The sequence below is a fragment of the Symsagittifera roscoffensis genome, chromosome 1 (assembly GCF_963678635.1).
Source record: "Symsagittifera roscoffensis chromosome 1, txSymRosc1.1, whole genome shotgun sequence".
NCBI lineage: Eukaryota > Metazoa > Xenacoelomorpha > Acoela > Convolutidae > Symsagittifera > Symsagittifera roscoffensis.
Window position 1 is genome coordinate 28,891,665 of NC_087062.1, and position 16,576 is coordinate 28,908,240.

Consider the following 16,576-nt stretch of genomic DNA (forward strand, 5'->3'; position numbering starts at 1 on the left):
TGCTTCTACCACAATTATCACACAAGCTTAGTCGGAGCTTTGATCGCAGTTATCATTAGAAAAACTATATGAAAGTATACAATTTTTATTTCGTTAATCTTTTCAAAAACTGTGTCGTTAAAAAAATATTTTCGGTATTTATTAAAGAGAACAAGACTGCTCGTATCAAGGCGAAGCCCTGAATGTTTCGACTGCCTTTTAAGGTTTATGGAGCAGTAATAATTATGAAATAAGCTTCTTTCAACCAATTTGAAACGATTTCTAAGACGGATTCACTCTCCCTCCGCTTCCGCCTTAATAGCACGAAATATATCGCACGAAATTGTCCCAAATTGACCAAAATAGTAATTTTTAAACCCCCGTAACTTTACGACAAATGATCACAGGTAAAATATCTTTTCAAATTTGAGCTCAGAACAACAATGCCTTTCGAATGATAAATAATTTAAAAAACGATATAGAAAAAAAACCCACCCGAGCACAAATATTCCGTTACTTTCGTATCGAAGTCGGAACAATAAGAACTCGAGCCATAAACACGCAGATCATATTTGAAAGAAATTCCCGTCAATTTGTTTTAAAAATGTACAAAATAAAGGCTCTACGCGAAACTTTGAGTCTGAATACCAAATCATTCTTAACTATTTTCCTTAAATTCTAGTTTTTTCATCCAAGTAAACTGCAAGTGACGTCTAAAAGCATTTGAGTACGATACATTGAGCCTTTCCTCGGAGTACTCAAAAATATCAGTGTTCTTCATACATATTTTTGATTGAAATACAAAGACCAGATCGTAGCTAATATTAAACAAAACAAAACTGCTTGTACCAAGGCGAAGCCTTGAATGTTCCGACCGCCTTTTAATGTTTATGGAGCAGTAATAACATTTAAGAAATTAAATGAAATAAAACAAAATGAAATTTTTTTTCTTCTAAAATTTGAATTTTTTAATGAAAATCATCCTCCCACAAGCCATATTAAGTACAAAAGGATAGATTTCGCTCCTTGTAACAAATCAATTATGGCAAATACGCTTCTTTCAACCAATTTGGAACGATTTCTAAGACGGATTAACTCTCCGCTTACGCGTTAAAAGCGCGAAATATATCGCGCGTTAATTGTCCCAAATTGTCCAAAATGGCAATCTTTAAACCCCCATAACTTTACAAAAAATGATCACAGGTGAAATATCTTTTCAAATTTAGGCTCAGGACAACAATACCTTTTGAATGATATTTAAAAAATTCCGCCAAAAATGGCTAGTTAAAAAGTCGAAATTTGTCTGAAGAAAAAAAAACCCACCCCGAGCACAAATATTCCGTTACTTTCGTACTGAAAGTCGGAACAACAAGGCTGCTCGCATCAAGGCGAGGCCCTGAATGTTCCGACTGCCTTTTAAGATTTATAGGGCTGTAATAACCTAAAAAAAAGAAATGTAATAAAATGAAAACATAGATTTTGCTCCTTTTAACAAATCATTTATGGCAAATGAGCTTCTTTCAACCAATTTGGAACGATTTATAAGACGGATTAAATCTCCGCTTACGCGTTAATAGCGCGAATTATATTGCGCATTAATTGTCCCAAATTGGTCAAAATGGCCAAAATGGCAATCTTTAAACCCTCATAACTTTACAGCAGTCTTGTTGTTCCGACTTTCGATACGAAAGTAACGGAATATTTGTGCTGGGGGTGGGTTTTTTTTTCTTCAGTCAAATTTAGACTTTTTAACTAGCCATTTTTGACGGAATTGTTTTATATCATTCAAAAGATATTGTTGTCCTGAGCGTAAATTTGAAAAGATATTTCACCTGTGATTATTTTTCGTAAAGTTATGGGGTTTAAAGATTGTCATTTTGGCCAACTTGGGACAATTAACGCGCGATAATTTTCGCGCTATTAACGCGTAAGCGGATATTTAATCCGTCTTAGAAATCGTTCCAAATTGGTCGAAAGAAGCTTACTTGTCATAATAAATTTGTTAAAAGGATCAAAAATTATCTTTTTGTTCTTTATATGGCGTGTGGGGGATGAGTTTCACAAAAACAATCTCAATTTAGAAAAAAAATTCATTTTATTTTATTACTTTGAATTTTTCATGTTATTACTGCTCGATAGACCTTAAAAAGCAGTCGGAACATTCAAGGCTTCGCCCTGATACGAGCAGTCTTGTTCAAATTGTGATCAGTAACGCGTAAAACATTACAATCCTTACATATTGAACTGAGTCAAGCAGTTTGTGTTTTTTTAAAACGCTACAACACGCAAATTAATTCACTTGGCTCTTTACATAGCTTGTGGGATATAAACAAAAAAGGAAAAATTATTTTTCTCATTTTTCAAGCTTGTGTCTCATTTTTCAAGGTTTTTTTCAGATTTTTTAATCGAAAAGCTCGTAAGCGACGATAGATGGCAGTTAGAACTTTCAGGGCTTTGTCCTGATATGCGAGCAGATTTTTTGCGCCAAGGTTCAATTTGCAACAATTTCTGAGCTTAAGCAGTTATCCCGTAGTTATCGGTAGTTATCCCAAAGTGGCCAAACTGGCAAAAAACTAACCCCCATAACTTTTGAGCTCATGACAAGTTTTTCAGATGATATAGCAAACTTCGTCAAAAAACTCAAGAATTACATCAGTTTTGATTTTGTTCAATTTTTTTGCTTCTAATAAAAACTTTTCTTAGCTCGAATTTTCTATTTAATTTGTATTATACGCGATAATCTCTGCCCTGCCTATGTTTTCTTTTGTTTTGAAAGTTCTCATTAAAACGGGACCATTTTGATAAATGTACATCTCCAATCGATTTTCTGTCAAATTTTCAAAAGTTCCTTGTTCGATAACATGAGATAATCCATTTGTGTGTCCGCTTAAGCTAAGAGAGTTATCAATATTAAATGGAAAATGTCACGGAGTGAACTAAAACAGATCTATCATCATCAATTTAAACCCCTCAAATTTTTTTCAAGATTCGTCGTTTGATACCAGGAAAAAATTCCGTCTTAATGTCAGCTCAGGCGAGTATACACATTTATCTCATATGGAAAAAGTCACGGGGGAAACAAACACCATCAATCCTCATCAGTTTAATCCCTGACCTTTAAAAGAACAATGGGCAGACTTTTTAATCAGTTGACGTAAAAAGTTGCACTGGCATCGATATTCTACAACTATCGCAGCCGAGAGCGACTTTGCGTTTCCTATTTTGATTGAGAGTTGGCAAATGGATGGAGAAATAGCTACCAAATCGAAAAGCCGCGAGGCTCATACGCCTGGTACAAAACATAAGCGGTTTAGTACAATCTGATAATAGGCCTCCTTTGACAGTTGGAAAACAGGTGGAAAATCGAATGCTTCCATACTTTTGGAGCATGTGGCTCATTTCCAAAAAAGGAAATGACTTCTAGGAAAGGAAAGGCTTGCTCATTAATCTAAACTGTCAATGCCCTTATTCTTGTTTTTCTATTGTATTAACTTCATAAAAAAACCATATCTCTATGGAAAAAGATAATTGACAAACTATGAACAGGGGTGGACCTAGGATTTCATTTGACCAATTTTTTTGCGCCGCTGGCAAATTTGTGAAGAAACAGGCCAAAAAACGCGTTTTTAGGCAATTTTGGGAACATTTTGACAAAAAATTGCCTTTTTTCGGCGCGCTCCCCTTCAAAATTAGTATATATTGTCGCCAAAGGTGCACGTAAAAATTTTTTAGTTTCCGTCAGCCAAAGTTGAATGTCCTAAAATAGTACCAAAGGGGGACCACTGAGGGGAGGGGTGCGTCCACCCCCTCCCCCTAACTCCGCACCTGACTATGAATCGTACGACGGCTGATTTTTTTTGACCTTGTTCATTAGTTACAGTGTTCAAATTTTTAATGAGCTCTCTGAACATTTAGATGCTGATATGCTCAACAAAATACTTATGGTGCTAGATTATTTATGATGTTTCAATTTCAAAGCCGTGGCGTCTGCGAAGAAGTAGCTTAAATGGTTATCGATGCTCTTGTTAGTTTTTATCTTTGTGTTTCATGTGAGTTAGTATCAAAGTTGCCAAGGAACAAACTGACGTCAGCAAAAAAATGCGAAAAAACGTACTAATTTTCAACAATTGTTATTGAAAAAAAAACAGCGAGAAACTTCAAAGGAATGAAATACTCATGAAACTGATATGTACTGAAAAGAAGATCAATTGCCTTAAGCAAAAAAAAGTCTGTTAAAAAGCGAATAAGATGGAAAAGCAAATACAACAAGAATAACCGGTTACTGTGCAAGTAGCACAGAATATTCCGACTAGTCTTATAAAATTACAACAAATTTTTTTCCAATTAGTGTCTTTTTTTTGGCATGGTGTGAGAAAGGAATCTGAGTGAAAAAGTAGAGCTTAGGCATTTTCGTCATTTAAGTAAAATTTGCAAAATGAAAAACATTTTTTGAAGACAGATAATATGAAAAAAAAAAAAAAATTAAATATTTTTTAAATAACTTTTCAAATTTTTTCCCAAAATTTTTGAAGTTTTTGATTCCTAAGATGTAGCTCAAAACTCCAGTAATTAACTTCGTTAGAGTAAAACTAAATTTTAAATGCTTAATTTAAGCATAATAAAGCTAATGTAGGCCTGCTCACTCGCTCGAAATTAGACGAAAAATCAAAAATTTCAAACCGGTTTTTCTCAACAGCGGGAAATTTTTTTGAAATTTTTTGATGTCGTTCGAATCACGACTGAAAGGGCTTTAATATGATATATCACTAAAACAAGTCCGGTCATTATTTGTGGTAGCTGGTTTGCGTAGAAAACAAAAACAAAAAACTAAAACCCATTCGAATACAAAAATCCTCCTCATTTTCAATGGTTTGAACGATAACATTCAAAAGAAGCAGTTTCATACCAAGTTTTTGTCGTACTAATATACGTTAATCAACAAGAAAACTCAAGAATTTTAAGAAATGCTTTATTTTAGGCTCTGCGCGCTGCAGTGGTGAAAAGTTGACTAAGATAACAGAAATAGTGGATGGCTGCGCATATATAATTAATTCGGAAACAAATCTTAAATTTCCGAAAGCCAGTTTTAAAAATTAATTCAAAAGAAACTGCTAATGACTTCATCTGCGTATTGCAATTAACTGCCAGCACCCAGTTTCAAACGTTAATAATCGATTTGTTTTATAACTTTAGTGACCGTCTTACTAATATGGTAAAAAAATATATGACTCTAATCGATCAATTATAAAAAATTTTTATTCAATTATAATTGATTATTTCCCATCTATTTTTCGATACAATTCTAACCCATTTCAATCAATTGTAACCAATTTGTTTTATCTCAAGTTCTAGTTTGTCCAAAGTTTTTTTTTGTTTTACGCAATAAAAATTAATATAACTAATTTTAATCGATTATGATTCCTTTTCTCTACCTACTTTGTCTTCGACCTCGCTTTCAAGTTGCTTATGTATTTTTATTTTTCTAGACGTTGATTTATACGAAAAATGAAAGAATGGTTTCAAAAATTTCCATATCAAATCAAAATTAAAACGAATCAAATCAAAATCAAATTTTTTCACTTCTCCATTAAAATTGTTTCATGATACACAACTTCAGTTCTTTTAACCACCAAAAGTATTAGCACATTGCTTCAACTTCATCATTTGTTTGAAATATTTGATTTTCAACTACCGCGGGAAGGGTTCAACTAAAATGAAAGCCTTTCTATGAAACTTTTGTTTCGTAGCTTAGTGATATATCATATCAAAGCCCTTTCAGTGGTGATTCGAACGACATCAAAAAATTTCAAAAATTTTTCCCGGTGTTGAGAAAAACCGGTTCGAATTTTCTGATGTTTTGCCTAATTTTGAGCAATTGAGCAGGCTTACATTAGCTTTACTATGATTAATTTAAGCATTGAAAGTTTAGTTTTACTCTAACGAAGTTAATTTTTGGAGTTTTGAGCTTCATCTGAGGAATCAAAAACTTCAAAAATTTTGGGAAAAAATTTGAAAAGTTATTTAAAAAATGTTTAATTTTTCACATTTTTTTTTTTATATTATCTGTCTTCAAACTCATTTAGTTCTGTACTCTAATGATTAGGTTTGCGGAGTGTTTAGCTTCATTTTTGTGTACAAGACATCTAACTTTTAGAAATTGCGTTCTTTGCAGAAAAGTATTAACTCATAGGAAATAATGAAAATACTTTGCCGATTGGTGTAACAAAGTTTTGGCAAAATAAGAAATTATAATCGATAATAATCAATTATAATTGGATTAAAGAGTTTGCGCAAAATTGATTTGCAAAGCTCCCTATCCCCCACACCATGGCTCATTTGCATGGCTCATTTGCCTATTACAAATTAGCAATTTAATACAAATCAAGTTTCTTAATCATGTTGCTCATTCAGCCAAAAATCAAAATCTAGGAAAGGAAATTTTTTCTGAATATTCATAACTGAAAATGTCTTTAAAGTCGTTAGTCTTGTTTTTGGCATAAAATTCATAAATAAAAAACAATTTTTTGATGCAAAAAGAGAAACGAGAAACCAAAAAATTGCGCTATTGCGGATTTTTTCAAACTTTTTTGTAGTAACAGTTTTCAAATTCTTAGTTTACTCTCCGAGAGCTTAGATAATGACAAACTGCACAGAAAAGACTAACGATGCTAGGTTATTGTGTTTCCTCTTAAAAGTTGCTGCGACGTTTGTATAAAAAAATGATTTCAATGGGTGTCGATGCTTCTCTTGGCTATAGAAATTGTTTTTGAAAAAATTGATAAAAAATTGCCAGGCTACAATTTGACGTCAACAAAGTATGCAAAACAAACAATAAAAGCTAACGGTGCTGCCCAAAAAAAAGCAATGTGGATTTTCATAGGATTGAAATGCTCGCCAAAACTGGTATTGAATTGCATCTCAAAAGCTCTAAACAAAAAAATTGATAAAAACCAGACGAAAAGCAATCATAAGTGATAAAAAAAATAATTTGCAATTTTATACAATGTTGCGTAATATGAGTTTTTCAATTACAAAACTCAAGGATCAAAAAAATTGGTTTAATTTAGGATATGCATACTGCATTGGTAACAAAATTAGTATAATAACAACAATGTCGGATATACGCTGCTTGCGCAAGTAGCACAGATTTTTTAGACCAGAACTATTTGTGAAAAACTAAAAGTTCAAATAAAAATTCAAATAGTTGGTATAAATACTTAGTATTTTTTTGAGCATAGGGGGACTAAAAGATTGTTTAATGCATTTGCTAATATCTTTGTCGGCGTATCAAAATCTTTGTTTTTTTTTAAATTTACTATAAAATGAATCAATATCTTAATTTTTTAGTTTCTCCAATTTGGTTTTATTTGCTAAACTAACAATTAAAACTTAATTATTTGACAACTACTTCGGTACAACCTGCTTCTGCGCAAAAAAAATCGAAATGCCCCTCTGCTCCCTTTCAGTACCCAGAAAATGTTGGTTATCGTTAAAAGAACATCAGGAAGAGCTAGAGCTATCAACACATTTTTTTTGGAAAAAACTACACATATCTGCGAAAAATAAACCAAAAAATACAAACCATTCAATTTTGCAAAAAAAACTTTTTCACTGACATGAGTGAAATTGCGCATAATTGCATTAAAATGAATCATTTTGTGAATGAACCTTTTTTGGATTGAGATGTGATGAATTGAATTAAGATGGATTGGATGATTTTTTTTTGAGATGTGATTCATTTTTTTGAAATGTATTTTAAAAATTAAGGTCATTGCAAATTTTCAGCACAATTCTAATAGCGGTATACCACTCAAGTTTTTAAACGTGATAGAAGTTTTCGGCAAGAAAAATTGTATGCTAGATCAATTCATTGCTGCTTCAAAGTTGTTTAATTCAGTCATTTGCTATGTTGAGGTTTTTTTAAAATTCAAAACATGTTGCCCTGGACTAATTGCAATTTTCTTTCTCCGAACTTTGTATTAAGTGTACAAAAAAAATAAGAGAAATTCTATTAACTTGCAATTAATCGCGTAATTCATCAGCGCCAGTTTCGAAGTTCAAAAAATGGGCTTTTTCTGGGCAGTTTTTGTTTAAGCTAATCACTTTTTTCATGCACAGGGTTCAATAGTCGAGTATGCGTGGTAATGAATTTACTGGTATTGATCATACCGGTATGCATAACCAATATGTTTTTGTAGGCCGGTATGTTAAATTTCACACAGAAAAAAGATTAAAAAAGGAAATAGGTTATGAGAGGAGCAGCGATGAAGTGGTTACGTCTTCGCCTCTCAATCGAAAGGTCGGATGTTCGAAGCCCACCATGATCCGTTTTTGTCGGTTGATGATGACACAACAGTGCCCAGTCCGGAAAAATTACCATAAGTTGCAAGTTACTCTTAGGCACGGCAAAACGGCGTCTCTCAGTGATGAGCTGAACAGTTTGTATGTTAGTCCTTTCCCGTGGGGATAAGTTTTCGTGAATAATCAAAAAGTCAGCTTTCGTTTGCTTGATGAAATTAAATTAGCATCAATTTATCAGTAGAATTATGGTAAATTTGAAAAAAAAATTTGTGGACCAGTAGATCAAATGTTGTGGCTAAAATGAGTATTTGAGTTGGAAAATCAAAATGAAAAAACTGTAGAATTTTTTTCAAAATAAAATTGTTATATTGAGTCACCAATAAATGAAAAACAGACAGGTCTTTTCTTTTTTCAGTTTTATGAACGAAAAAGATTTATGGGGAGGTTGTGATGCGTGTCTGTGTGGCAAGATAAAGAAATCAATTATATTTATATTTTCAAACAGACAAAACACTGTTTATCCCAAAAAAGAATTATTTTTGAATAGATGAAAATTCAATTTTGGTCAAATGAAATTTTGAACTGATTTCATTTTTCTAAAATAAAACGAGTTGTATTAAACTCGTCCTCATTGTCTCAATGTAAAAGCTTGATTTGCCGCTTACTAGTTTACCGGTTTATTTAGCCTCAAGGCTACTGCAAACATTCAAATAAAATATACAGCAGCTAGTGCGAACATTTGAGGTAACATAAAGCAAGGATAGCTGATTGCTGTACAAGTAACACATAGAGTTCTGACCACAAAATTTCACTATATTTTTTGTTAAAAAAAGATTATGTGTTCCAATTTTGTCAAAATTTGTCTGCGATGTGATGAAAGGATGAAAACAAGAGCCTTGAAACTAAGCATATTCGATAATCACAGCAATTTAGGCTGATTCGACAACAGTTTGCAAAAAAACAATTTTCGGTTTTTTGTCTCAAGATTCATTCCCTAGAAGGTACTTGAAAAGCTTCAAAAATGTTTTATACTGCAGTAAAACTAAGTTTTCGTGGCAAAATGAGTAACATAAAAAAAATTTCATCTCAATTACGAAAACGGTTTTTCTGAACACTGGCATTTTTTAATTTTTTCCAAATTTTTAACACATCCTCAATAGCGTTTGAAGGGTTTCAAAAAATATATCATTCGACCAATTCTGGCGGTTATTCCAAGTACCTGATTTGGACAAAATTACGTGGAAAAAATCAAAAAAAAAATTTACCAAAACAAATAAAACACTCCAAAAAACAAATGTCTTGTCCATTTTAGTGGTCGAAACTTCCAGACTGATCTGCTTGCTAAACTGTGATTTGCTGAAGAGATAATGCAGCTAAGTTGTTTATGTTCAAATCAAAACAAAGAGAGCCGTTGTTTTTGAAAGTAGCATAGCATGTTCCAACGACATTCATGAAAGAACTACCAAAAAAGGTTCAAATTAGTGTCGTTTTTAAAGCATGGTGTGTTTAGAAAACTAAACAAACGCATAGAAATTTAATGATTCAAGCATAATCTACATCACTTGTCCTCGAAAATTGAATAGAAAAAATTAAAATTACGACAAAGTTTAACGTAGTTCAAACACTTTTACACAAAACATTAAAATTTTGTCCGAAATTTTTTTTGCAAGTGAAGCGCGCAATCAAACATCAAAAAATAGCTTTCTTCTACTGAAACAAAATTTTTTGAGCCCAAAAACTTGAGTATAAAAAAATTTTTGTATATCGAAGGTTATTTAAGAACTTTATTTGCTCGAAATCAAAAACACTTTGAGCCCTATGAACAAACTTTGAAGTTGTGGGATGTTATTTGGAACCAACGTGAAGCGCTTTACATTGGTTTGTCATTTGACTCATTCCAATGATTTTTGTGGTATTAATTTTGTCTTGAAAAAAAAACACACCCGGATACCAAGTTCTCCCCATTTTCAATTTTCTGCAATTGTGCACGTGATAATTGGTCATATTACGCATTTAGCATCTTAGATAAAACCTCAAAAGATTAAACGCACAGATTTCATGAACTCACCGCAATTTCAAGATGCTGCCTAACACACTCGATTGGGATCACGTAAATTCTGAGATCGGTTCGCACTTTATACTTTTTAATTTCAGAAATCAGTCTCAAGAAAAAAATACTCGAAATTATCCTTTTTTCAAAGTTCTGAAAACACTGTCTAAAAACTGATTTGGAAAATAAAAGAAAATTTTTCAGTTAACTAGCTAAGAACAAATCATGAAGTAATTTTTTTGGCAAGATTTCATCTTTGTCTCCAACAAAAACTGAGAAGCTTTTGAAAATCGAACGGAAAAAACGGTTTACTTATAAAACCGAAAAAGTGAATGAATTAAATGAGACACTAGATTTTGTAGAGTGCTCAAGCTAAGCTAACGTCCAGCGTTATTAGTCCGACTTTCGAAACAAAATGGCGGATCGGGTTTCATAGTTTCATACCTTCTAAATCCTTTTCCTGGTTATCTAGATTTTTTTAAGTCAAGGAAATAAACTTTTTTTAGTTTGATAAATAATATTGATGTCCTTATTCCAAAACTAAAAAAGTGTTTCACCTGTTTGGATAGGTAGCTAACATGAAAATTTTGTAATTACCAATGCCCATAACTCTACTAGTCTTGCATTTGAGAAGGAAAAACAAGCGCGACTCAGAAATTATTCCAAATTTTAGGCAATTGGTCCAAATAAACGCTATACTAAACAAAAAAATTATAATTTTGTTGCTACATTTGTACTTAAATTAAACAGAATCGGGAAAATTAAAAAGATTGATTTAAAACTTATCATTTTTAGCCGAACACTAATAAAAAAAACAGATAATTTAGCGAGAAATCGGAACAAACTAGAAAACGCTGCTAGAGAATTCTTCTCGAACACTTTTGATTCAAGTTTGATTAACATAATTTTTGGTTCAACTTTGTTTGAAACAACCTTTTTAGATCGGGTTGGTTTTTTTGAATGCTGTTGGTATTTCTCTTATTTTTGGCAATTTGCAAAAATTAAAGGGTCTTCTCTCTGAGCCCTAAGCAATTCAATTTTAAAATCGAAACAAGGAGAGCCAGTTACTGTCCAAGTAAAACAGAATGTTCCGACCACATTCATGAAATAACTACAAAAACAGCTTTTTTCAAATTAGTTCAGTTTTTTGTGCGTGATGTGACGCCTAGAAAACACTTATAAAGTCAGAGAGTTAGGCCTATTTGACCTTATTTGTTTTATCATCAAAACTGAATGACAAATAAAAAACGATTCGAATTTTAAAAAAATAGATTTTACAATTTTGTTTGAAAGCTTTTATTGCCGAAAAGACCTAATTAAAGACAGACTCCAAAATTCGTTTTTAAATAGTAAAATCAAGATTTTACCACTCACTCGAAATTAAACGGAGACTTTCAACCCAGTTTTTGTTGTTATTGAAACATTTTTTTGAAAGGTCTTTTTTTTCTCGTTCCAATCAGGACTAGAATGGCATTCTTTTGACATGGTACTCGACCCATGCCGATGATTCTTTGAGGTACCTACTTTACCTGAAAAAAAAAAGAAAAACAATAACAGCCGGTTTCTGTGCACTAGCACAGAATTTTTTTTTTCTACGTGCTGTCATAAAAAACGGAAAATTACGTACATTTGACATTCATAATAAAATACCTAAGTTTGTCAACAATTTTTTTTTAGAAAAAAGACTAGAAAAACAAAAAAATCAAAATTCGACAAAACTTTTGCTAAAAATTTTTGAGTTTTTTGAAATTTTTGATTCCCAAAATGGCATTAAAAACTCCAAAAAAATATTTCGACTAAAAGTAGGCCTAAATAGGCTATTGTAAGCGTTTAAATTAAGCATAAATAAATCTGCTCGGTCGCTTTATTTGCTCGATTTCAGACCAAAAATCAAATAGTTTATACGGTTTTTTCTTGACGCTGAGAAAAATCACTGAAAAGGCTTTAATAGGGTATATCACTCAGCCCATTCCGATGATTAATTGTTGTACCTGACATTGTGTAGTAAACAGAAAAAAAAATAAAACACACCCGAATACAATTTCCTCCCCTTTTTCAATAGTCGGAACAACAACGACGTTTATAACTAACCGGTAGACAGTCTGCGATGAAAGGGAGTGTAAAGAAAAAGGTGCTGGGCGTTGCAGTCCTAATACAGGTGAACAGACAAAGCAACACGCCCTGCGTCACCAGACGCCAATTGATATCACGCATGTCAATCAGCTGTCAACACCAACTGTCAATCAAACTTAGCCGATAACTAACTCCTCCTCCTTCGCGTCTCTCAATAAACTTTGTGTTTTCTTCGTCTTTATATATTCTTTTTCTACTTCAGTTTTGTATTTTTCGGTAAAGAAGTTCTTTAAAAACTAACAATTAACTTTATCTGTTTCAAAGAGAGGTTTAGCAAGCCGAAGTGATCGTTTAACAAGAATTGAGTGTTGAGTAAACTGTCTTCACACGTAAGCAGTTTTTAGCTCGTCTTCTTTCTAATCCCTCGTGGCCGCTTTTCCACAGGTTGGGCAATGGTAATGATAGAAGAGTAATACACCGTAAGACTGAAGATTTGTTAGCTGACCAGCTAACTGACTAGTAGTGGCAAATAAAAGAAGCTCCGGTGCATTGGGCAGAACTCTCAGGGGCCCAACTGTTTCCTGAAAAACAAATAGCAAAAAATAACAATTGAATTGCAGATTTCAACTACGGACAGAACGAAATACTCTTTCAATGTAAAATTTAAAAATCCTAATATAAATTAAAAAATATAAATTCTTTTCTTTTGATGATTTTTAAAGGATTTTTGAAGTTGTGTTGTCCAATCGCTGTACCCCTAACAATATTTATAATAAAGATTCTAAAAATCTAAAATTGTACGAGTAAATTTGACTTCCTTCTTTGTTAAACTCAATCCGCTGAATGCACGATATCTTTTTCAGGCAAGTAAAATGCAATGACATGACTATGACTTTCTTTTGTACAGTGACCGTCTTATGGTCTTCTCATTTTGACCGCGGCACTTCTTTCTTTTCTCATCTTTTTTCTTTTTTAGTCTATTTTGTTTTATCTTTTCTATTTTCCCAGCCAGTATTTCCTATATTTATTTCCCCTCCTCTGACACCATGAGGTACCTTCTTGCACTTAATCTACCAATTCCATCCTCCTTTTTTCTGCATGATTTGATTGATGTCTTTTTGAGTGTAGTACTCGTTGTACATCTCTGACGGAATATGATTCCGCCTTTTCAAGTACTATGCGGTCTTTTGAGTTGTTTTAGGAGAGCTCAGAAAATCAAATCGGTCGACTTCTAAAAAATCAAATTTTTTACACTTGCTTGAGAATTCCTCTTGTCAAAATCCTGGATACGCCCTTGTATTATGCATAACCGCCCCACCCATAGGGGTTTATGCACGTGCACAATAATTAAATTCTGTTTTTTTTTAAGCTACTTGATGCGAAGTAAATTTCCTCTGTGATCTGCTTATTTACCCGCATCCCCTCGATAGAAATTGGTTTCTAATAAGGAGATTGTAAAAGATACGGAGATACAGAAATGATGAATGATCTTCGTCCAATTGTTGGACTCTCTTAAGTAAAAGTCAGATTTTATAGAGATTACGAGAACAAAATGTTTTGAAAAAATATTTAAAATGGTTTTTAAAATGTTTCAAGATTTGCGCGGCTTAAGTGTTTTTTTTTCAAAATGATCTTGCTTGAACCGCCCAATTGCTTAAGCCGCTCAAGCCGCATCCAAACCGGTCAAATTTGTTCAAGTTTTAGCAAGTACTGCCTAAAAATTTCATTTTTAGCAAGGCGGTGAGTGTAATTGGCTTAAGAATGCCTAGATCATTCAGATTTTACTTTGAAAATTTCAACTCCGATTCTTAGAAAATGAAGAAGAACTTAGTATTCGGGTGTTTTAGATTTTTTTGGTTTCCACGCAAAATCAGGTACCACAAATAATCATTGGACTAGGTTGGCTGATATATCATATAAAAGTCCTTTCAGTCGTGACTCGAATGACGTTAAAACATTTCCAAACAAAATTACCATGAGAAAAACCGGTTTGATATTTTGTGTTTTTCGTCTAAATTCGACCGAAGAAAGTGATGATAACTAGTTAAATTGGTCATTTAGGCTGAAAAAATATATATAAACGGAAATTGGTTTTTGAAGCTACTCTTGGCAAGAAATAAAAAAAAAATTAGAAAAATTAGGTTCAAAAAAATTTTTTTTTCATGTTTTTATTACTATCTTTTGTTTTGAAGAAAGCTGTTGCCGATTATGACTAATTTACTAATTTTTCACGCGTTTGAATAGTTTTATCATCACACCACGTACAAAAAAAACGACACTAGTTTGAAGAACCTAATAATTTGAAGACTTTTTATTTCTTGTTTTTTGGCTCTTTTTCTTTTTCCCCACCTGCAAATTTTTCTGAGAGGTTGACCTACTATTAATCCAACAGTATGAACAATTATTCAATTATTATTGTCAAATGTGAATGATTAATTTGGTCAACTGGTCCCGAACAGCTGTAAACGCAACTTTCGCCGTCACTTATTGATTTATCTCTCTGATTTCCAGATACTTTTTTTCTCTTACTTTTATCATAGCCTAGTTTTAGAAATAGTTTTAAGTTGTGACCTTTTATAAAAATCAAGTAACCCTGTAGCAATAGACTATTTTTACATTGGTGCAGACAAATAACAAAACAAACATCCGCGAGTGGAATTAACCGCAGAAAAAACCTCCCGTTCAATGGAAAATAGGGAGCGACTCATGCCAAATTAACCTCAACGCGGAAGATATTGCCGCTGACTCTCTTATCGCGGACTCTCTTGATGCTTGTAGGGAGCTACCAGGTAACACAAATACATCAGAGGAATGATGCCGGAAAACGAATGGCCATCAGCAAACAGGCGATAAAAAATCTTGAGAACAAACGCGAAACCAAAAATGCATTCTGTTTCAAATCAGATGGATGGCAATTCTCCACCATGGATGTCAATAGAAGCATGTACTGATATTGTGTACTGATGTCAATAAAAGCAAAGTAAGTAGTAACAAATATGTAAGAAAGACAAAAAATGGGAAAATCAAGTTGGATATTTGTCCAAAATTGATAAAATTGCTGTATTAAGGTCACTAGATTTCAATGAGTGAAAGAGAAAAGTGATCATAAAATTGAAAAATTGGATTATACTAAGATCGGAGAACCGGATGAATGAGTAAGACCTACAGATTCAGATGAACATTCAGTTTCAAATATCACCACCCTGCAAATATAGGAAATTCAGAAGTACAGAGAAAATTTGCTAACAGAACGCCAGAAAAAGAGGCAGATTTGATGTAACAGGGGGTTCAGATCCATAAAAAATTACTTCGGAACGGGAAACCAAAATGCATTCCTTTTCAAATCAGATGGGTGAAAATTGTCAACCGAAAAGCTGTTAAAAAAACTGTTTCAAAAGAAGCTGGCAAGTAGTAATTGAAAATGTTGAAAAATAAAATATTGTGGGCAATAACCAATTAAATAGTTGTTCAGTTTAACACGCGACTTGATACAATTGCCGCTATAGAGGCACCCGGGTTGAAAAAAATGCTAATCACAGGTTTCATTCTAATAATACACTTTTTGTGCAATTCCATAAAAAAACTGATGAAAAGTCTATGATTACCGATTTTTTTATATAGAAATTGTATGACTAACATGCCTAGAATTTTTCCAGAATTCAAAAATTCTATTTTTTTTTTAAATATAACGTTTCAAAATATTTGGGTTGTCTTCTTTACCGAACACAATTGACAAAGACCCTGGCTACTCAAAACTAGTGTCCCCAAAAGTTTAACGTTCTCGCGTTTACATTCAAAAAAATTTGAAGTGTTTTAGAATTGTTTTACAGAAAATGTCATACAGATAAAAAAATTTTAAGTTACAATTGTTTGCTTCATCAATCGATGATCAAGACAAAGATAAACATGGCACACAAAAGAAATAGGTATTTTGAGAGTTTTTTTTGAAGCAAATTATCCAGGGAAACGGAAAATGTCCAACTTTTGTGGATCCAGGCTACGCTATTGCACACAAAAGTAAGTTTTGCATGAAAAAATTCTTAGGAAAATGTTTGTTGGAGTACAAAATTTATTTTGCTGTTGAAAAAACTAGGAAAGTTTTTTTGGGGTAATTTCAAAATTATTTTCAAGATACATCGCTTTTTCAGCCAAATCTGAGAGTTCGATGACACC

General features: G+C 32.7%; 1 protein-coding gene across 9 annotated transcripts in view; it reads right to left on the minus strand.

The window, feature by feature from the left end:
- Positions 1–16,576, minus strand: part of LOC134842324 (uncharacterized) — a 53,080-nt gene that overhangs the window by 20,056 nt on the left and 16,448 nt on the right. For 8 of the 9 annotated variants that reach the window (XM_063858609.1, XM_063858664.1, XM_063858674.1 and 5 more), the window contains one exon: positions 12,422–12,984. In XM_063858609.1, coding sequence (XP_063714679.1) covers positions 12,422–12,544 — 123 coding nt within the window. In that variant the 5' untranslated portion in view covers positions 12,545–12,984. Of the gene's footprint in view, positions 1–12,421; positions 12,985–15,122; positions 15,205–16,576 lie in introns of those variants that run through there. The other variant, XM_063858656.1, reaches the window with a different exon arrangement.